The 19,449-nt window shown below is 38.0% G+C and overlaps 1 protein-coding gene across 10 annotated transcripts; it reads left to right on the forward strand.

The window, feature by feature from the left end:
- The first annotated feature begins 8 nt into the window (after nt 1-8).
- tesmin (testis expressed metallothionein like protein) lies at nt 9-17,851 on the forward strand. Of its 10 annotated transcripts, none has more exons than XM_026366163.1 (13): nt 9-99; nt 842-1,069; nt 1,220-1,315; nt 1,392-1,482; nt 1,588-1,692; nt 3,375-3,498; nt 6,421-6,449; nt 8,811-8,878; nt 9,013-9,084; nt 10,251-10,353; nt 14,914-15,051; nt 16,484-16,581; nt 17,030-17,851. In XM_026366163.1, the coding sequence occupies exons 2-13, from the start codon at nt 846-848 to the stop codon at nt 17,208-17,210; spliced, it is 1,329 nt and encodes a 442-aa protein (XP_026221948.1). In that variant the 5' UTR covers nt 9-99; nt 842-845; the 3' UTR covers nt 17,211-17,851. The 10 variants fall into 10 exon arrangements, with proteins under 10 accessions (XP_026221948.1, XP_026221940.1, XP_026221942.1 ...); XM_026366155.1 differs by having other exon boundaries at nt 11-211; nt 807-1,069; XM_026366157.1 differs by having other exon boundaries at nt 11-211; nt 807-1,069; nt 1,223-1,315.
- Nucleotides 17,852-19,449: the final 1,598 nt, after the last annotated feature.

Genomic DNA, 19,449 nt, shown 5'->3' on the forward strand with positions numbered 1-19,449 from the left:
GACCGAACGTCGACGGTTATTACCGTGGAGGCTGAGGGGCTGTTAGACCGACCTCTCCTTGACAGTCTGCCTTCAGAGAGGACGTCCTCACAACTCCAAGTATTGAAGCGATGCCCTTCTTATTTTAACATGTTTCTGCTGACAGGCTGCTCCTAAAAGCAGGATCGGGCTCCGTCGAAACAGTCGTCTGCTCTCTATTGCAGGTAGCCAGGTAGGCAGGTAGGCATTTCGACGCCTCTTTCAGTTAGTGCAGTTATCACTCTCTCAGAGTGGGTTTAGGAAGATTACTTCTGTTTGTCTGACTCTACACTGACAGCAAAACAAGGAACTAGTGAAACAACTAGAGAAACACGGTTTGTGCGAGCCATCAATGATAGAAAGAGAGAATTAGAGTTAGCTCCAACCTAATCACAGCGGATTTTAGTATCGTAAGTTAGGTTAACGTTACTAAAAAGTTAACAAACCTGTAACTTTACGGCAAATCTGAATATTCCAGTAGTAGTATGAGTAGTATATTAGTAATGTACTTGAGTAAATGTATATAGTTAACTAACACATCTGCCTATGGTATTAGCTACATGCTAACTGATTAGGGGTAATGTTAGCTAACCAAACGTAGAACAATAACTAAAGATGTCATTTTCATGTCATTTTCCATGTTCCTTGTCAATAACACATTAAAAAAACTAACTAAATTAAAGCTGGGCCGGTGATACAGAAGTGAAAGTTTATCCCAGTCAAACCTTTTAACTGTAGTATCTTGACAGTTAAGACAGTTAAAGTGAATTTCTGTTCCTATGTTTCAGCATTGTATGATTCTAACAGGTTCCTTCCATGCCAGTAGGATGGATAGTTCAACAAAAGAGCTGAAAACAGCACAAAGCAAGCAACCATATGTGGAGAGTGATGACCCAAAAGATTGTGGTTTTGAGGACAGGCATGTCCACTTTGGCCCTGCAGGGACTGCTTTTTGGGAAGAGCCCCCTTCAGACGCCAGCCTGCCGGAAATAGTTTCCCATCCTCACCAGCAAACTATCCATCCAGGAATGGTGGACCCCCATAGCTTTAGGTGTACTGTTCATTTACTATTTTCTTTTTTTTGGCCATTTCATTTAGGTCGTTGTTCTCTTTTTCTGTCGGCCATTGCTAAAATGAGTCACATGCTATCTTTTGTCACATTTGGACTATACTGTGGTAAAGTATCTTTTCAAATTGATAGCAGGTTCCACTGTCCATGTCAGTCCACTCAGTGTCAGATTAGTTATCCAGACTACCTCCTAGAGTCTCAGTCGACTCAGTATCACCCTCTTACTGGGTAAGTCACTGCATGTGGGAGGGAAATTATGTTATTGGTAAGTAAAGTGACTTCAGGTATTTTTTGGTTTCTTCAGCGCCATGTCAGTTCCATCAGATAACAGCCATCCTAGCACAGTTTTGACTCCATGGTTTAGTAATGAACCTATTCTCTGCAGCATAATAGGGGTGAGTACAGACATTTAGAATCATGTTAATGTTTTCATGGATTAATGGAGATTTTATACTGCTTATTTGCTTATGTGTGAAGGTGTTTCTTCATTGTGTCTTCAGGGGGATTTACACACCCCTGTAGCTGGTATCTCTGCACCACAGCTCATAGAGCAGGTGCAGGTACAGGAAGAACTGACTGAAGTCACATCTCACACCTCACAGCCTGTAAGTTCCACCATCAGAAGACATTTTCTTTTTTTTATTTTAATTAATTGATTTAATTAAGGCTTCATTCTACTGTATGTTATTATGACTACATAAACGTTGATGTGGGCTGAATGCAAACACAGGAGTCTTCTACTCTGAAAGCAGGACACAGTATACTCTGCAGAGTAATGTGGGTCAAGTATGCTATTGGATTTTTCAGCACATATAAGATAAAGGTAAATGGCAAAACAAATAGATATACTGTATGCGTGTAACTGCAGGAAGTACAGGGGCTGGTGGGTGCTGCAGCATTCCATTGTATCTGTCATGTGGGCTGACAGAGCTTATTTTGACAGTAGGTGCAATAACACTGTGCTTGAAAAGAGTTATTATGACATAGTTATTTTAATATGGATATGCTCTGTAACTGTTTCAGATAGCCGTCTGAGGTAGGGTTGCGTGATTCTCCACTTAGTAATCTCTGGTTTCCCCCCTCAAGGCGGTACATTTAACTATGAACCCAGAGGTCAAAGATAAAATAGGTATTTACTTTCAAGCCTATGTCAATTATGGTCAAGATGGGGGTGCTGGAAAAATTGTCCGAAGGGCTGAGAGGTGGATGGAAAAGTATGCAGCTCTCTTAATACATCCATCATCATTACTGACTTGCTTACTACATGTTTTACTTGTGTTTACATTTGCATTGATCCTGATATTTTATTTGACAGTATACATCTGTTGAATCAAGCATTGCCCCAGTAGTTTGAAGAAGGAAAGGGAACTGTTCATGATCTGAAGCATGCCACCTCATCTGTGAAGGATAGTAGAGATAGGGTTAGGGCATGGGCATGTGTGCTGTCAGATGATTGTATTTATTAATGAAAAGGGAGTTTTTCCTCTCCACTGTTCCTAAAGCTTACTCAAATGGGATTGTTGGGTTTTCTATATTATTTTTTATATAATTATACTCTGTATGTCTTAAATCTTACACTGAAAAGTGCCTTGAGATGACTTCTGTTGTGAATTGGCGCTATACAAATAAAATTGAATTGAATTGATCTGACAAGCTGGGTGCATTCTGAAATGTTTTGAACTGATTACAGTATGTACTCAGATTCAGCCAAATGCTTATAAATTCATAGTGTGCTTAACAGTGCAGATGGATAATGACCTGAAACAAATACACTGTACAACTGATTATGACTGTGAGTTGTTTGTAACAACTGGTCAAACGTAGATGGACTATGTTAGTGTTAGTCCAGCTCAGTTGTGTGCTGTGTAGTCTCCACTCTTTAGAGTTAAGAACCAGTCACTGCCAGTCATTTTCAAAAAAACACATTTAATGTTTATGATGACACATCCATGAGAAGACCTACAATCCTTTTTTTATTTTCTGAGCAAGTTTCACTGTTTATGAAATGTACAAGCAGCTGGTTGGCCTCTGGTCATTAAGTGTGCAGCCCACAAAATATGAATCCAGTTCAACACACATAAAGAAATAATCAAAGGCCTGGCAGAGCATCACTAGGGAGGGAGCTCTCGAGATGTCTGTATATTCAAATTGGAATACCAACTAAGGCTTTATTGGTAATTTAACCGTGAATTGATAAAATACTGTAGTTACTGATTCATTCACCTCACGTTTTGACTAATTGATAACGGATTAAAATCCAATGAAAATCTTTCTTTTATCTTTGTAGGTGGTGTGTAATGTGAGTGGGGGTGGACATGTTTTAGTGGTGAATCCCTGTGAGCCAGGCCCTGTGTTCTTTACACTGGAATCTGCACCAGCACAAACAGATGATGGCCTAACTAAAGGGAAAGGTTAGTTTAAGTTAGTTTTAAGCCAGATATGACAGTAAATCAACTCTGTTGACTTACTGTTATTCACCATCTCTGACTTTCTACCAAGGTGGAAGTACCACTTTCTGTTTTTCCATATTTGGAAGTGTGTTATCCACAATGACCAATTTTTTGCAGTTTCTGCAAGATTTGCCCAGAATAATTGTCAACAATGTCCAGACATTTGTCTACAAAATGTGCATAATTTTGTTACATTATAGCCTAGATTGTTGTCTTTCGTAGACTCAGACCAATGTCAGACGATATGGCTATTTTAACAGCAAGATCAAAACACAGGTGTCATGAGGGCTATGCTACAGGCCTAGCAAAAAGGGTGACAATTCTATTCAATTTGATTCATTAGATAAAAAAAGGCTAGGGGAAATTCAAGGCACAACAGCAATTTACACTAATTAGCAGCAATCCATACACTTTACAATTACACAAAATAGCAGCAGCAAATGAAGAATAAATAAAAAAAAATCTGAAATGGAATAAAGAGTTGAACATGGCACTGACTGTTATAAGATGGTATGCAGATAAAATGCTGTATTAATCCACTAGGGGCTTTTTTACATCAACTTCAGGGAACCAGTCTTACCTTCTCATTTTGTAAGGGATAATGAGCATTTTTCTACAGCATGGTATTGTCTCGCTTTGCCGCTAGTCTACTCTACTTTCTTTTAGTACCAGGTACTTTGTTTTCCAATGCAAATATATTACCCTATCAATGTAGCTGGTTGTCATAGTGATAACACATGAAGCTGCCAAGACACAGAGGAACAATGTAGGACTTCTAAGGAAGGTTTTTCTTGTTTATCTGCATAAGGCTGTTTATCATAGCAAGAAGATAAGTATTGTTTCAGAGGAGACTGAAGGCAGAAAAATTAAAAATCAGGAGACTTTGTTAAATTAGTAAAGACATTAAGATAACTGTGGTTGTGTTAGTAATGCTTCTCTCTGATCAGTGAGTATTCTGCAGTGTTTTGACCTCACCTTTTGGTGTCACTTCAGATTGTTAGGACCCACTATTGAGGTGATACCAAAAAACAACAACAAAAACAGTACCAGGTGTCCACAACTTTTGTAAAGTAGTGAGAAATGATTGTCACATTTAATTGATTTAGATCTTGAAATAATAATAATAATTTTACACAAAGATAACCTGAGCAAATACAAAATGCAGTTTTTAAATGATAATTTCATTTATCGAAGGAAAAAGCTGTACACCCGCCTGACTCTGTGTGGAAAATTGTACCTTGTTACCTTGTACATTGTTTTCTACTATATAAAGAAGTAGCGTGGTCTTCACAAGCAACAGCAACAAAATTATCTCTAAATTTTCTCTAAAAGCTGTAACAATATATTTAGTCATGACCAAAGTTTTTGCAGTGACACAAATTCACTTTTCTTACTAATTTTACGTTTTTTTTTTCCTTTATTTTTGAGAATGTTTTTTTCCACGTTAAAGCGATATATTAAAGAACAATCAAAAATATTTAATTTCAAGAACATTTCAAAAACATTTTAATTTCATGTTCAAAACTTTACCAGCAAATACATCTAATTCATACAGAAAGTCAATATCTACAGTTTTGACTCTTCTTCTTTGTGACTGCTGCAATTTACTAGGAAAACCTCAATGAAAAAAAAAAATCTCTTTTGTAAGAATGCTGCAGACAAGATAGGCAGAAACACAAAGTTTCAGACAAATATAAGCAATTAAAACATACAAGTACTCAGTATTAATACCAAAAAAGCAATGGAAAAAGCAACAGAATCATTTAGTAAAAAAGTAAAAACACAACAATGTTAAAATCTCATAGCCAAACCCTGACATTGGCAGACAGAAGAAAGCGTACAAAGATCATGCAGCAAGGGTTTTAATCTGACCAAAGAGAGTGACTGTATGGCAGCTCATATGGCAGAAGGTTCCATACATAAGTGGAATACATACATAAATACATGAGTTACAAAACTTTATTTTAACTTGACTTTAACATTAAAGGCAGTCTGAAGCTGAGAGAGAACCTGTGTATTAGTAGGAGCAGCACAATAGTTTACTGTGTCGCAGCATATAGATAAACACTTCCATCTTATACATCCAGACATAAGTTATTTATATAAATACAAAACATCAAGGAGGTTCAATGAAATGTACAGCTAATTTTAAAAATTAGTATCAAAATTATCAGGGTCTTCTGATTTGTTAACATACAGCTTTTTTAATTCATGGACTACAATAAAATTAAAAGGTTGCTCAGATTGATTCACAATGAGTTGCATTGCAACTGTTAGGAGAAGAGTTTGCAACCTTAGACAGAGCAGATGATTTCATAAAATGGTTATTAAAATGATCAAGCATTGTAGCTTTATTCACAATCTTTTTTAAAACGATCATAATACTAGGTGGGAGCTCAGGACAAGAACCTAATATTTCCTAGTAATTAATTCATGGAATATTTAAAATGTCTTTAGACTATTTGTGAAAATGTGAAACTACAGTTTTTTGTAGTTTCAGTCTCAAAATGAGATGCTTTAGCTCTTCCTATTGCAACCGTGCACTGATTGCGCATCCGCCAAAAGGCTTGCCAGTCAGATTCCAACTGAGACCTTCTAACCTTAAACTAGGCCAGGTTGTACTGGTTTAATTAGACAGGTAACTCAGGTGAAAATAACTTTTTCAAATAACTTTTTTAAAGGGGAGCATGCTTAACGATAATACCACCAAGAAGGGCACCCACTACACTCAATTATCCCCTCATTGCAGATTATGTACGCTGTCCCACTCAGGTAGCTGAAGTTAATTTGTATCAATTTGTTATGTTTCACAAAAATCTAACCTTTGGTTTTCATATTTGTTGAAATAACTGTAGCAACTCTCTTTCCCTTTGTGTTTACTAGATGTAAATGTATTGGGGATTCCCACCCAGGTAAGAGAGCAAGGTTTGTTACATTTCTACCCAGAAACTGGACCCCAGCCTCCATCTCTATTGTGTTGTTATTAATTCTCCCCAAGGTCCTGTTCAGTGGCAACTGGACCTTAAAGGCTTGTACTCGTTATGTATTGTCGAGTCTCAGGGACCCAACACTATCATGACAACCTCGGCCGAAAAAATCACAGTCTACCACTGTTTTTCCTTCACAACTACTCACTGTAAACAGAAAAACAGCAGCAGCAGAGTGCAAAACAGGAACAACGCTGACTTGTTGGATGTTAACACAGAAGTCACTCTCAGTCCACCTGTCCTCGCAGTAACAAACATTCGTAGCTGCTGGATCAATTTAAGGACTAATGGACTGATTCTTACTGCCTGCAACCTCAACCAAGGTCTCATTTTAAAGTTTGAACCCCTAAGTTTTACCAACACTGAGTGTTTTGCCTAGTTTACTAGGTTAGCTTGTTGAATGTAGTGGCATTAGCTGCATTAGTTGCACACTTGTGCTACACGGCTAAGGTTAGCTTCTCACAGACCTTTTTTTTGGGTTATTTATATTATGTATGTACATAATCTTACTTGCTGTCTTCACTAGGTTTTGAAAATGAAGCAATTTTGTTTTGACCATAAGGCTTCCAAACTTGCTGGTGATGCCGTACCTTAGTATGCCCTCAATAGCTGAACTGTAAAAGATTAACATCATGTTCTTATAGACACCAAACAATTTAAGGAAATGGAGGCGTTGGTGAACTTTGGCACAAACCCTCGCCACCTGGTGATAGTGAGCACATACAGGTGATGGTGAGCTCACTATCAATGTGGACACTAAACTGAAAATGAAATTATCAGCTGAAAACTTAATTTTACTATCTGCTGCTACCACATAATCTCAGTGATCCTGCTGCTGGGTCCACCACCTGAAAACCAGTTGTTTTTGACTTTTTGCACACATTTGTAGACTGCTGACAGACTGCTCACTACGATCTGCACAGTTTTTCAACATAAAAATGTACAGGGGGACTTGTGACCTGTTTTTGATCACCAAAGGGGAATAATATGGGAACTTTAGGCAGTATTTTTTAAAGAATGTTACTCATTCTGATAAACAACGTTCTTCAAGTGACTCTGTAGATAAGCCCACCTTACTGTATGTGATTACACACACCATTACCTCTCACTCTAACTTCTATGAAGGTGCTCTATTCTCTCAGTATTCCTATCTATAATTGAGACCACTTGAAACAAAGTTTGAATGACCACCATAAGTAATAAAAAATTGGAATGTACATTGGTGACAGATTATGCCTTAGACCACCTCCTCTGTTAGGGGTCAGTCTAATTTGACTCATTATCATCATGCCTCACTCAAACCACTGATCTTTTCTGTCCAGATTGTGAACATTGCTGTCTTCAAAGAAGTGGCCCTGGCCTTTTAGTTGCAGATGGACTGCTAGTCTTGTCTGAAGGAACTGGCTCTCCTGTGCTGTGTCATGCATTTGTGAAGCTGTTGTTTAGTCTTATCTGTGTACAAATTTCTGCATAGATTTAGATTTATTTATTGAAATTCACTGGATTGAACAGCATATACTATATTGCTATGATGTTTTTTAAATTTTCAGACACTTCTGCAACATATGGAATGACAGTGTTTAGTTTATTAGTTTTTCCAGCTTGACTTCCCTGTTGTCAAAGTAGTCTATTGGATGATGACTTCAAAGGTTTGTAAGCCTGTTATTCCAAGCTAGTAGGGTAAAGCATATGAAGTCTTTCAGATGAGACTCATATTTAAGAACTTAAAGTATGTCCATTTGCTACTGAACAGTATCTTTGGAATAACCATGACCTAGATGACTGATGCCCCTTTTCCACTGAGCCTTTTTCAAAGCCAGTTCAAGAGCTGGTTTGGAACCAGTGCTTAATTTTGAATTAGTTCTTTTCATTTTGACAGCCAAAGAACAGGCTCTTGGATAGGAAAACTTGTTCTAGACTTTCACCAACTCCTTGCTGGTCTAGAACCAGGAGCCACATGTGTCATGGACTGGGGACTGGATTATCATTACTGACGAGATCAAATAAACATAGTTGTAAAGACAAAACTTATATCAGTTATTTAATTAGTTTAACTGCAGTGTTATTGATAAAGTGTAGTTGATGCTAATAAGTTAGCTTAAAGTTAAAGCTAAGAAAGGCTAGCATTAACATCCAATGATTATTTTTGACATATTAAAATATATCAAATGAAATCCAACTCTGAACCCACAAATAGGACTAAGTTTGTGTCGTTTAAAAAGGGGTATAAAAATAGGACAGAACAGATATTGATTCATTCACATGCAACTTCTCCTTTACCACCAGGCAGCTTGTGTTCTGTATGAGTCCGGTGATCAGATAACCAGCATGTACCCTAACGCCTCCTCAGGACGGTAAAAACTGTGGAATAGAAGCCAAATTGTGGCTATAACATACATATTTACAACAAAATATATTATTTAGAGAGCCTTTTTTTAATGCTGACGTTTTGACAGCTGAGAAAAAATGTTTACTTTTAATCCTGTAGAGGTGCTGGAATGATGTGTGAATCAAAGTCAAGGAAACCTTGCCACTGCACCAGATCCCTATGTCTCAAACTGTGAGTAGACCATCTTATTATGCCTTTGTGCCAGTTAAATCCAGGGCCCAAAGTATTATATTCTCAGGTTTATGTCTGTCCAGCCATCCAGTTTTGTAAATGCAGCATCTAAGGAACGCTTTGACGGAATGTTTTCAAATTTGGCACAACCCTGTCATCTGTCAATGCTGAACTGATTTGATTTTGGTAGCCATGGGTAAAATGTCATGGTCACACTGACATTACATTCATCCACTTCTTGTGACCCATTCCAATCAATACATGAAGAATACGTTGAAGACATTTTTTCAAATTTACATCAACTATCCACTTAAAATGTTTTTGAAAGGCTTCAGTACTGGTATGAAGACTGGGAAATGTTACAGTGAGCATGACTTATTCTCAAGTACATATTGTATAGTCACATCAATATTTTCAGACATACTAGACAACTCAGAAGCCAATCTTGTTAAAACCATCAATGAATTGCCTCAGACTCAACTCAAGGTTAATACCTGTCAGTCTATAGTCTGAATTAGCGTATTTGTCTGAGATCTATAGAAGACAGATATCCATAAGTGATAAAATTCATTGTTCAAGTACTGTGTTGTATTAGAACTGCTGAAAATACTATTTATATAGCAAATGACCACCTGTATAGACTGGCACAAATATCAACAAACCAAAATATTTCCAAGCTGATAAATCAAAGTCATGATATTTTTGTCTGTGCTGAACACATCCATTAAACATACAAAGTGAAGGTGGAAAAACTAAGTCAAACTGTTTTTTCACAAGTGCTTCCTTTAGCTGTGGATTAGACCTCTACATATGTATATTTACATAACATTTAGGGTTATTGGCCTACTAGATCACCTAGCTTATACAGAACTTTAGCTGATGGACACTTTGGTGAAGATCAGATCATATTCCATGACCAATATGTACAGAAAACCACAAATTTGCATAACTTGCACTAACTTTTTCTTGCCATGGTAGCTAATTTTACCGTATATGATGACAATTAACACAACAGAGGTTGGTTGTGTTTACAGTGGAATCCAGATGTTCCTTAGTCCATAAGAGAAGTGGATTGGGAGGATATCCAATAGCTGGACGATGAACTGGCTGTGATATTATGTTATTTGATGTATTCTTAAATGCATTTTTGTGATTGTCCCTTTCAGCTACTGTGAATGTTTTGCTAATGGAGTGATGTGCAGCAACTGTGACTGCTCTAACTGCCACAACAATGCAGAACATGAAGTGAAGCGTCACAAGGCAATAAAGGTTTGGATAACTGTTAAAATTTATAATTTTATTCATTTTAATTTTTTGGCAGCTCTGCTTCACACATAGCTTTAATAACATAAGATAAGATAAACTTTATTAATCCCCAAAGGGAATTTGGGTTGTCTTGTCTGATTGCTGTACGGATGAAGGATCTCTTGTATCTTTCAGTCCTCCAATTCAGTGTAGTTGGTCGTCCTCTACAGCTACTTCTCTTGTCTATCAGGATGTTGTGTAGGGGATGGTTGGTGTATTGTAGAATGGTATCTGTCTTTTTTTGTGTGTGTTTGTCCCCCACAGCTTCTAGTGAGTTCAGCCTCATTCCAGTCACTGTGCAGGGCTTTTTTTTTCTTTTGCATATTTTTGCTCCACTTTGTCCAGCCTCCTTGCATCCTTCTTCTTTATGCTGCATCCCCAGCAAACTACAGTGTACAGCACACAACAGCACACTTGCTACTATAGTTTGGTTAAACTATATGTGTCTTCCTGGGGATGTCTAATTACCTAATCCGCCTCAAAAGGAAAAGATGTCTCTGCCTTTTTTATACTGAACACCTGTGTGAAGTGACCAGCACAACTTATTTTCCAGGTGCACACCTAGATACAGTATTTGTTGGCCGGCACCATTTCAGTATCTGTACCACAAATGCTACCTGGATGAGCAGGGGGTTTAGACCTTTGAAAATCCACTACCATCTCCTTGGTTTTCGAGGTGTTCAGTAGGAAGCAGTTTTTGTGACTCCAGTCACTGAAGGATTTTATCCAGCCTGATAAAATAGATTTCTCCAGCCTGACAAAATGTGGCCTTTCTGTCAGGTAATCAGCAGTCAAGCAAATAAATGAGCCCCCATCCCTTTCAGTGATAGGGGTTGCATCATATTTCCTTGGTTGCAGTAATTTGTGACAGTGGGATGGCTGCACTGCAGCTAAAGAGCATAAGTCTAACATAAAAAAGCATAAAAGGATATAAGACTAACTAATAGATTTGTTAGAACAAACATTTTCCTTCAATTGCTGTTTGACAAGACAATTAAGGACAGTGAGAACTGTCCAACTTGTCTTTTTTTGCTAATTTATCAAAGTAGCTAACATCTATATATGAAAATATAATGATTATACTTGTAATCTTAAGTTTATCACTTACAAGGTGCTTGAAGTCAGATGTGCAATCAACAACATTAATCAATTTATACTAGTAAGTACTAGTAATGAAAATAATAGCATGTAGACCTTTGTCAGTGGTGATTTCTGTTAGTAGAAAATGTTGTCAGTTTGGTGCAGGCCTCTGCCAAGAAGTTATATTGAGTTGCTACTCAATATGTGACATCTGACACACTCTAATATTTCGTTTGACCTTCTTGCTTTGACTTTGGCATGCATTTGCCGTCGCATCTGCAATGTTAATGCAGAAGGGAAGATTATTAAACACATGTTGTTATTGAACATTGAACTTAGCATTGGTGTGGGCAGGGCTAGACTGTCTAATTTATTTCTGCCTTCCTTTCACAGCCAGTTCAGCTTGTTAATGCCAGATGTTAGCTAAAGATTAAGCTGACTGTGTTAACTTAAATCAGTTAAATCATTTTGGCTTGTGTGGCAAATAATAATAATAAGAATTCATTTTATTTATAAAGCACTTTACATTTGTAGTCAAATCTCAGAATGCTACATAGCATAGCATGTCATAAAATGACAATTTCTCAATTTTTTTTTTTTTTTCAAAATTTATTTCAAAGTAGAAATAAGTGAATCTAGTAGCCAAAATACAACGTTTAGGGTCATTATTTTATCCAGAAATATTTCTGTGTTCAGTAGCAATTAAAATAGAAATAGAAAGAAAAAACACATGAACACATTGGAGGTTTGATAATGACTGTTTCTTGTGCACATATAAGCATCATATAGCTGTGGGAAGATACAGAATAGTTAACTGCTGTGTGAACTAACTGCTAATCAGTCAGTAACAGCTGAAGCAGTATTGACTGTTTCTTGCTGCTGCTGTTTGACCTGCAATAGACAATAAGACATTGTCAGTGGGGCTCATGGCATTGATTGTGTCTAATTGGTGTTTCAGCTAGGGTGACAGGTGTCACACTATTAACAACTCTGATTCAGCAGCACTGTTACTGGAAAACACTAGTGAGGAGACAGGCTCCCACACACTTTTGTCACTTGAGGGGACAGTGGATTTACAGTACATTAACATCTTAGAGTCTCAGATATTAAAAAGAAATTCTCATTTACTATTCAGACCATTAATTTGGTACTTTGTATAAGAATCTCTGACGGTAAATACAGCTTTCTTATTTGCATCAAAGTATCTTTAGTTCCATCAGACTGGATGGGAAGTGTTTGTGAACGGTCTCTCCACAAATGTTCTATGGCATTTAAGTCAGGGCTTTGGTTGAGTCAGTGAGAGACTTGTCCTGAAGTAAAACCAGCATTGTTTTGGCTGCAGTCTTGTGCTTTCTGGAGAAGGTTTTCTTCAAGGACCTCTCTGTATTTGGCTGCAATCATTTTGTCAATTCCTTGTCTCAGTCTCCCTGTTCCGGCAGCTGAGAATACTCACCATAGTATGTTGCTAGTGCTGTCATCAAGCAGCCTCTGGTACATAACCTGTTAGTAAAGATAGAGGTTGGCATGAGGATCCATTTGTGACAGCTGCTAGGAGGAACTAGCTATTATTATAAATATTTAATATTTATTTGCCTCTATTAATGATGAATAATATGTGGTTCTAGTGACCTGTGCCTTAATGATTGAATTAATGACTGTGGGGGGCTGACTCATTTAGACTGATATTTCATAACTGCTCACGTCATTTACTGACATAGATTTAACAATAATAGTCCACATTTGGTTATTTTGACTTCTATATTCCTATTTTTAGGTTTTTATGAATTACTCATCTTCCTGGATTGTGTTAATTTTGTGTTGTCTCTGAATTTCTCATCAACAAGATGGAGGTCTCCCCACTGCTGTCTCGTACTGGGGAGACCTCCAGTTAGCCTGCACAGTGACTGATGCACTACAATAATTAGGCTGTTGAAGCACGGTTCTTTTCACAATACTGTACACCTTTATGCTGTCTTTATTTACTATATGACTTTCTGTGTGTTTATCTTTTTTCACATTTTGTCTGTTATAACTAGTTTGTGCACTGATTCACCAAAACAAATGAAAATCTACTTGGCAGCTTTCAAATTCAATGTGAAGGTGTATAAAGGTACTTTCCAGATACTTCTGGGCCTAACTGTATGTTTATAATGGTAAATAATCTTATTGGTATTCATTTTATAAGTCAGTTAAACTTCTAGAATATTCATCTGGTCAGTTAAGTAGCAGAGGGAGATAGTTAATCAATTTTAACTGCTATGGTGTTAATGAAATTAACAACAGAGAGGCAACATTGAGACAACCCAAAAAACAGGAATGGTTTTACATATGGGGGCCACTGCCTTTTTTTCCTACTCATCTTTTCTGACATTTTTTTTCACTAATTTTTACATTTGGCTAAGGTCAATGTTACTACTGGTAGCATGAGGCAATACTTGGAGCCTACAGAGGTTGAACAGGCAGTCCAACTCCTCCAGGATAGCACATCAGTACATACCATTGCCAGAAAGTTTGCTGTGTTTCCCAGCACAGTCTGAAAGCATGGAGAAGATTCCAGAAGACAGGCAGTTACTCTAGGAGAGCTGGGGGTCGTAGAAGGTCCTTAACCCATCAGCAGGACCAGTATCTGCAAAAGAACACTATAAGCATTGGCAGAGCACTACAAAAAGACCTCCAGCAGGCCACTGGTGTGAATGTCTCTTACCAAACAATTAGAAACATGAGGGTGGCCTGAGGGCCCAATGTCCTCTGGGCCCTGTGTTTACTGCCTGGCACTGTGGAGCTCGATTGGTATTTGCCATAGAACACCACAAATGGCAGGTCCGCCACTGGTACGCTGTGCTTTCTGTTAAACAATATGTTTCGGTCCATCCGACACCACCATGTTGCACTTCAAACTGCCTGGGAGTTCAGTAATGCCCCTGTCTAGATGTGGCAGGAGATACCCAAGGACACCATCTGTCGCCTCATCAAGAGCATGACCCGATAGGCATACATACAAACAAATGGTGGTAATACAAACTACTGAGTACCATTTTGAGTTGCTGCTGTGGTATTTTAGCAAAACGGGCGAAACTGCCACAAAATTCTTTGATTTTCCGGGTGTCTTTGAATTTAGCCCTGTGTATGTTGCTAATTTTATCTACAAGTTGTCAACATTCAGAGGCAGTGTGGATGGAGAGTTTCAGTGGTTTATGTTATAATATTAGTGTGTGAGGTTTGTACTATTAGCTTCAAAATTTTAATTTCAATCAAACAATGTGGCATCTTTTCATTCCTTCCACACTACCCAGTCCACATCCTAGTATAAATATCATGAATAGCATGATTTGTTTTCAGTGTTCCTTTGCAAAATGAAAAACATACAGGATATTGTGGTTTAGGGAATAGTAATATTACTCATAATATTACTAATTTACTATTATTGGTATTGTCATTGTGTAGTCTTGTTTAGGTCGTAACCCAGATGCCTTCAGGCCTAAGATCGCTGGTCGGAAGTCAGGAGAAGTCAAAGGCTGGCACAACAAAGGCTGCAATTGTAAACGCTCGGGCTGCCTTAAGAATTACTGCGAGTGCTATGAGGTTTACACACACACACACACACACACACACACACAATTAAAGAGGTCATATTATGCCTCTTTTGGGGCTTAAAAAACAAATCCTTGCAGTCCCTATATGTGCCTAGACGCTGTCATGAAGAAAAGCTGTGTAGATGTAGTGAGCAGCCAGTCTGAAAATGTACACGAACAGACCCCCTCCAAAGCGACCGGTTTTGCGCAATTGTTAGCCACATTAGCCATTTTGCATTACTGTACAGCTAATCTAGCTTTCAAGATTCAGGATTCAAAAAACTTTATTAATCCCAGAGGGAAATTGTTGGTTTATTTATTAATCTATCATTAACCCAGTAAACAAGACAAAACATTCAGTGTTTCTAACACTTGGGGCTTGAAATTTTGAATGAGGCCCAGGTTTAGGTGACAGAATCACTCTTCTTCAATCTTTGAGCTTCAGTCCTGAAATTAATCCTGCATTCCTGAACTGGTTGGAATTTTTCATGCACGCACAAATACTGGACATCTCCGTCAAAAACAAACAAATCTACAGTTTGCTCAGATCCTGAGAGAATGGAAGAAGAGAGAATTCTGTTGTCCATAAATCTTTACCACATCCAAAGTGGTCTCTGTAGCTGACGTCACCTCATCCTGTCTGTAATAACAAGTCTTTCAGACATTGGTGCTTAGTTTGGAATGTAGCATATTCTGCCTGATGGAGAATTCATGCTTTATTTATGATACAGGTGTGTTGATATGGAGGGATATAGGCAGATTTTTAAACTACATATTCACCAGTCTTGTCTGTATACTTTCTGCTTTATATCTTCTGGTAATGTAATTGCTAAACATATTTAGATTTTCAATGATTTCCCATACACATCTATTTTTGTCCTTCAAGGTCAAGGTCAAAAGATATTTTAACTAATGTAACTATTTTTTTCCTTTTAACCATATATCTTCAGAAGTGTGCAGCAGAATCACAGTATGTCCAGAGAGATTTAGTGCCACTGTTAAAAGTTGGTGGCAGCTGCTTGGAGTTTCCAGACATATACTATACACCTCTTATAATTTGTGCAATCCTATGTTTTTCAAGCAGAGTACATACTGACACGTCTCCAGGTTGTACCTGGTTATTATGTAATAACAAATGTGTACACCAGTAACAATCATTTTAATTGTTGTCTCCTTCATTTGAGACTCAGGGCTCAAATTTGGGAAAACATGCTTTGGGAATTTTTTAAGCTTCATTGCTCATACGGCATATACAATTTTATATATAGTTATTTTCATCTTTTAGTGCAGTTTATATCTTTCTTATTCATATCTTTAATGTAATTTTTAAAAAAAACGTGTTAATTACTGCTGCTTGTCTCTGAGAGCTACTAAACAAATGTTTTGCTACAATGACAATAATGTATGTTAGATCTCATATATATCCTTGTGTCTCTGTGCAGGCAAACATCATGTGTACTTCTAGCTGTAAATGCGTTGGCTGTAGAAACTATGATGACAGCTCCGAAATGGGCTTCAGAGGGAGGACTGACAAGGACACGTGAGTCAGTCAAGTGTGACACAATATAACATGTTACATCTCTGCTACTTTAGTAACACTGTCAGCTTTACAGCTAAACTAATAGTAGTAACAGAGGTTGAAACAGTGGACTTCACACAAAAACCATAGAACACAGTGCAGTATGGCTTTCCTGTTTTACTGTATGTTGGTGAAGATACTCAAGCATCTAGGTGATATCTTGAAGTTGAGTTGTGGCAAATGGACTTTCTTCTTTTTAGGTATAAATGTTTCACTACTCTTTAAACAGCTTCATTAGGCAACAATGAGTTAATTTTTGTGTTGTATGTGGTCGAGTCCAGCTCCCTCTGCTTGACCCATATACTGTATGTATACTGTATCAGTGATGTTAACAGTAGAGGAGCGAGGCTTCCCATCTCGTTAATGTGTGTGTGTGTGTGTGTGTGTGTGTGTGTGTGCGTGTGTGCAGATTGTCTGTATCAGTGATAACCCCCGCTGTGCTGGAGGCTGTGTATGGCTGTCTGCTGGCCCAGGCTGAGCAGGCTGAGAGGGAGGCCCAGAGCCCTGCCCAGGCTGAGCAGATGGTCCTGCATGAGTTCGGCCACTGTCTGACTCAGATTGTGAAGGCCATGTTCAAACACAATACATAATGACACGTGTGCAGGTTGTACCCTGTTATTATCTAACCACAGCTGTGCTGCTATGTTCAGCTTGACCAATATAGAAGTTTTTTTATAGATTTTCAGATATTTGGTACATCTGTCTTCGTTTACTTGCAGGGTATTTGCAGGGTGTACTTTTTTATGTATTTTAACTTCTAAAAGTTCAGTGCTTACTGGAATTGGTGACTTTGGTTCACACTGGTGCTCTTGAGTGAAGTATTATTGATTTATTATTACAGAATGTGTGTAAAAGGTTGAGTTCAATGGTCTTTTCTTTCTATTATAGTAATATTTATTATATTAATATTATAGTAATATTTATACTGTTAAATTGTCTGTACCATCTGTATTGCTTTACATCAAAGTTCCAGTTGAGTGTTTTATTTAAAACTAGACAACATTCACAGGCAGTGTGGATGGAGAGTTTTTGTGGTTTATAATATATATGATAATATATATGTGTGTGTGTGAGGTTTGGCAAAGCCAGCATATGACCAAAGTGTACATAACAGTTCATGTATACAGTTCTTTATTTATTCCTCTGTATTTAACTTTGATATTAGATGTAATAATTTTTTTTAATTAGTTGCCTGAATGACCCTTCACCCTTCCAAAATAAAATTAATATTTATGCTGATATTTGGAGTAGATTTATTGTCTTAGCTACTGTACACTGGTCACAATCATTTAATCATGAGCACCAGCAAGAAGGGATGAGCACCTGGCCATCCTTCATGGTGAAGATGAAGGGGTGGACTCTGATGTTGTCAATGACTGTGGGATTCACAGTATCCTTCTGTGTTTATTAAGCCATTGAAAGTAAGAGCATTTAAACAGCTAATTCACACTACTAAACTACCAGAGGTCTGATTCAAAATCTACTCAACAAACTCATAGTGAAGTTTAGGATTGTGAGAATAAAGGGGACAATTAATAATCACAGTCTCCAAGTCAGTTAAATTCCAGGAAGTTTTATCTTTCTATTTAGGAAGCGCAGTGATTTTAAATTAGTTTCACCAGGTGCAATGGAGAGGCAAACGCAAGACAAGCCCCAACTAGAATTATTGCATTGTGGCTGTAAGCCTCTGATAACAAAGTGATGTAGTTTACACATCTGTCCAGACTCTTTTCAGACTTTAGTTTATTCAGAAGTCCAAGCAGATGTTTTTCAGATAAAATTTCATTTCTTTCAGGAATATTTGGGACTTACATGAGGTTACCTTTGATCACCAGAAACTTTTCAGGTCAGAGTTGACAGTTTGCCAAATTTAAAGGAACTTCCTTAAGAGTTCCTTAGATAGAGCATTCACAAGAATTGAGCAGCTGTATAGACAGACAATCTGAAAAGATGCCACTGGCCCTGGGTATTGCTGGTGAGGAGGTGTAAAAAGGAAATGGATTCACAGGTTGTGGCACAGACAAACGATCTCTCCTGGGCCTTCCAGGTTTTGTCTTTTGCTGGTGTCCTCACTATAGCATATAGCATAACTTGCTCAAAACCTTTCTCTGCACTTAAAATCTTTATTAAAAAGAAAAACTTACACTTATACCTGATAAAACTGAAACAGCTTTTACTAGAGCACTTCTATAGTTGCTTGCTTTGTACCTTACTTATTTATTGCTTTGGATAAAAGTGTCTGCCAAATAACTGAAAGTAAATGTAAATGTAGTGTGAGACAGGGTCTTCAGCAGTTATTCCAAGATGGCACATCCACATGTGCAATCACTAGAAGGTTTACTGTGTCTCCCAGCACAGTCCCAAGAACATGTTCCTCCTTGCACAAAGGAGGAACCTTCTATGGCCCTGTGTAGCTCTCATAACATAACTTCCTGTCTCCTGGACGTTGGAAGATCCCACACCCTCCTGGTGACCAGGTGTTCATGCTGTCCCCCGAAAGAGTGAGGAGATCCCTCAGCAGGATCAATGCACAGAAAGCTCCAGGGCCTGGCAACTCTCACACAGCTCTCACACATCTGGACAATAAAGACTCATATAAAGATGCTGTTCCTAGACTTCAGTTCAGCATTCAGTACAGTCGTCCCCCAACAGCTCATCCACAAACTGGACCGGCTGGGGCTCAACACCTCGCTGTGCAACTGGGAGACCACATGCAGTACGAGGTGGCAGCAACACATCCAGGGCCCTCCCCCCCAGGATGTTTGCTAAATCCCATCTTCACTCTGCTGAACCTTGACTTCACACCAATGCACAGTTTAGATCTCTACA

The sequence above is a fragment of the Anabas testudineus genome, chromosome 6 (genome assembly GCF_900324465.2).
Source record: "Anabas testudineus chromosome 6, fAnaTes1.2, whole genome shotgun sequence".
Taxonomy (NCBI): Eukaryota; Metazoa; Chordata; class Actinopteri; order Anabantiformes; family Anabantidae; genus Anabas; species Anabas testudineus.

Bases quoted from the DNA above. Each gene is read 5' to 3' on its own strand.
- tesmin (XM_026366155.1), top strand. From the start codon at position 813: ATGATTCTAACAGGTTCCTTCCATGCCAGTAGGATGGATAGTTCAACA. The intron at 1,693-3,374 runs GTAAGTTCCACC...TTATCTTTGTAG, and splicing joins CATCTCACACCTCACAGCCT to GTGGTGTGTAATGTGAGTGG. The intron at 10,354-14,913 runs GTTTGGATAACT...GTCATTGTGTAG, and splicing joins AGCGTCACAAGGCAATAAAG to TCTTGTTTAGGTCGTAACCC.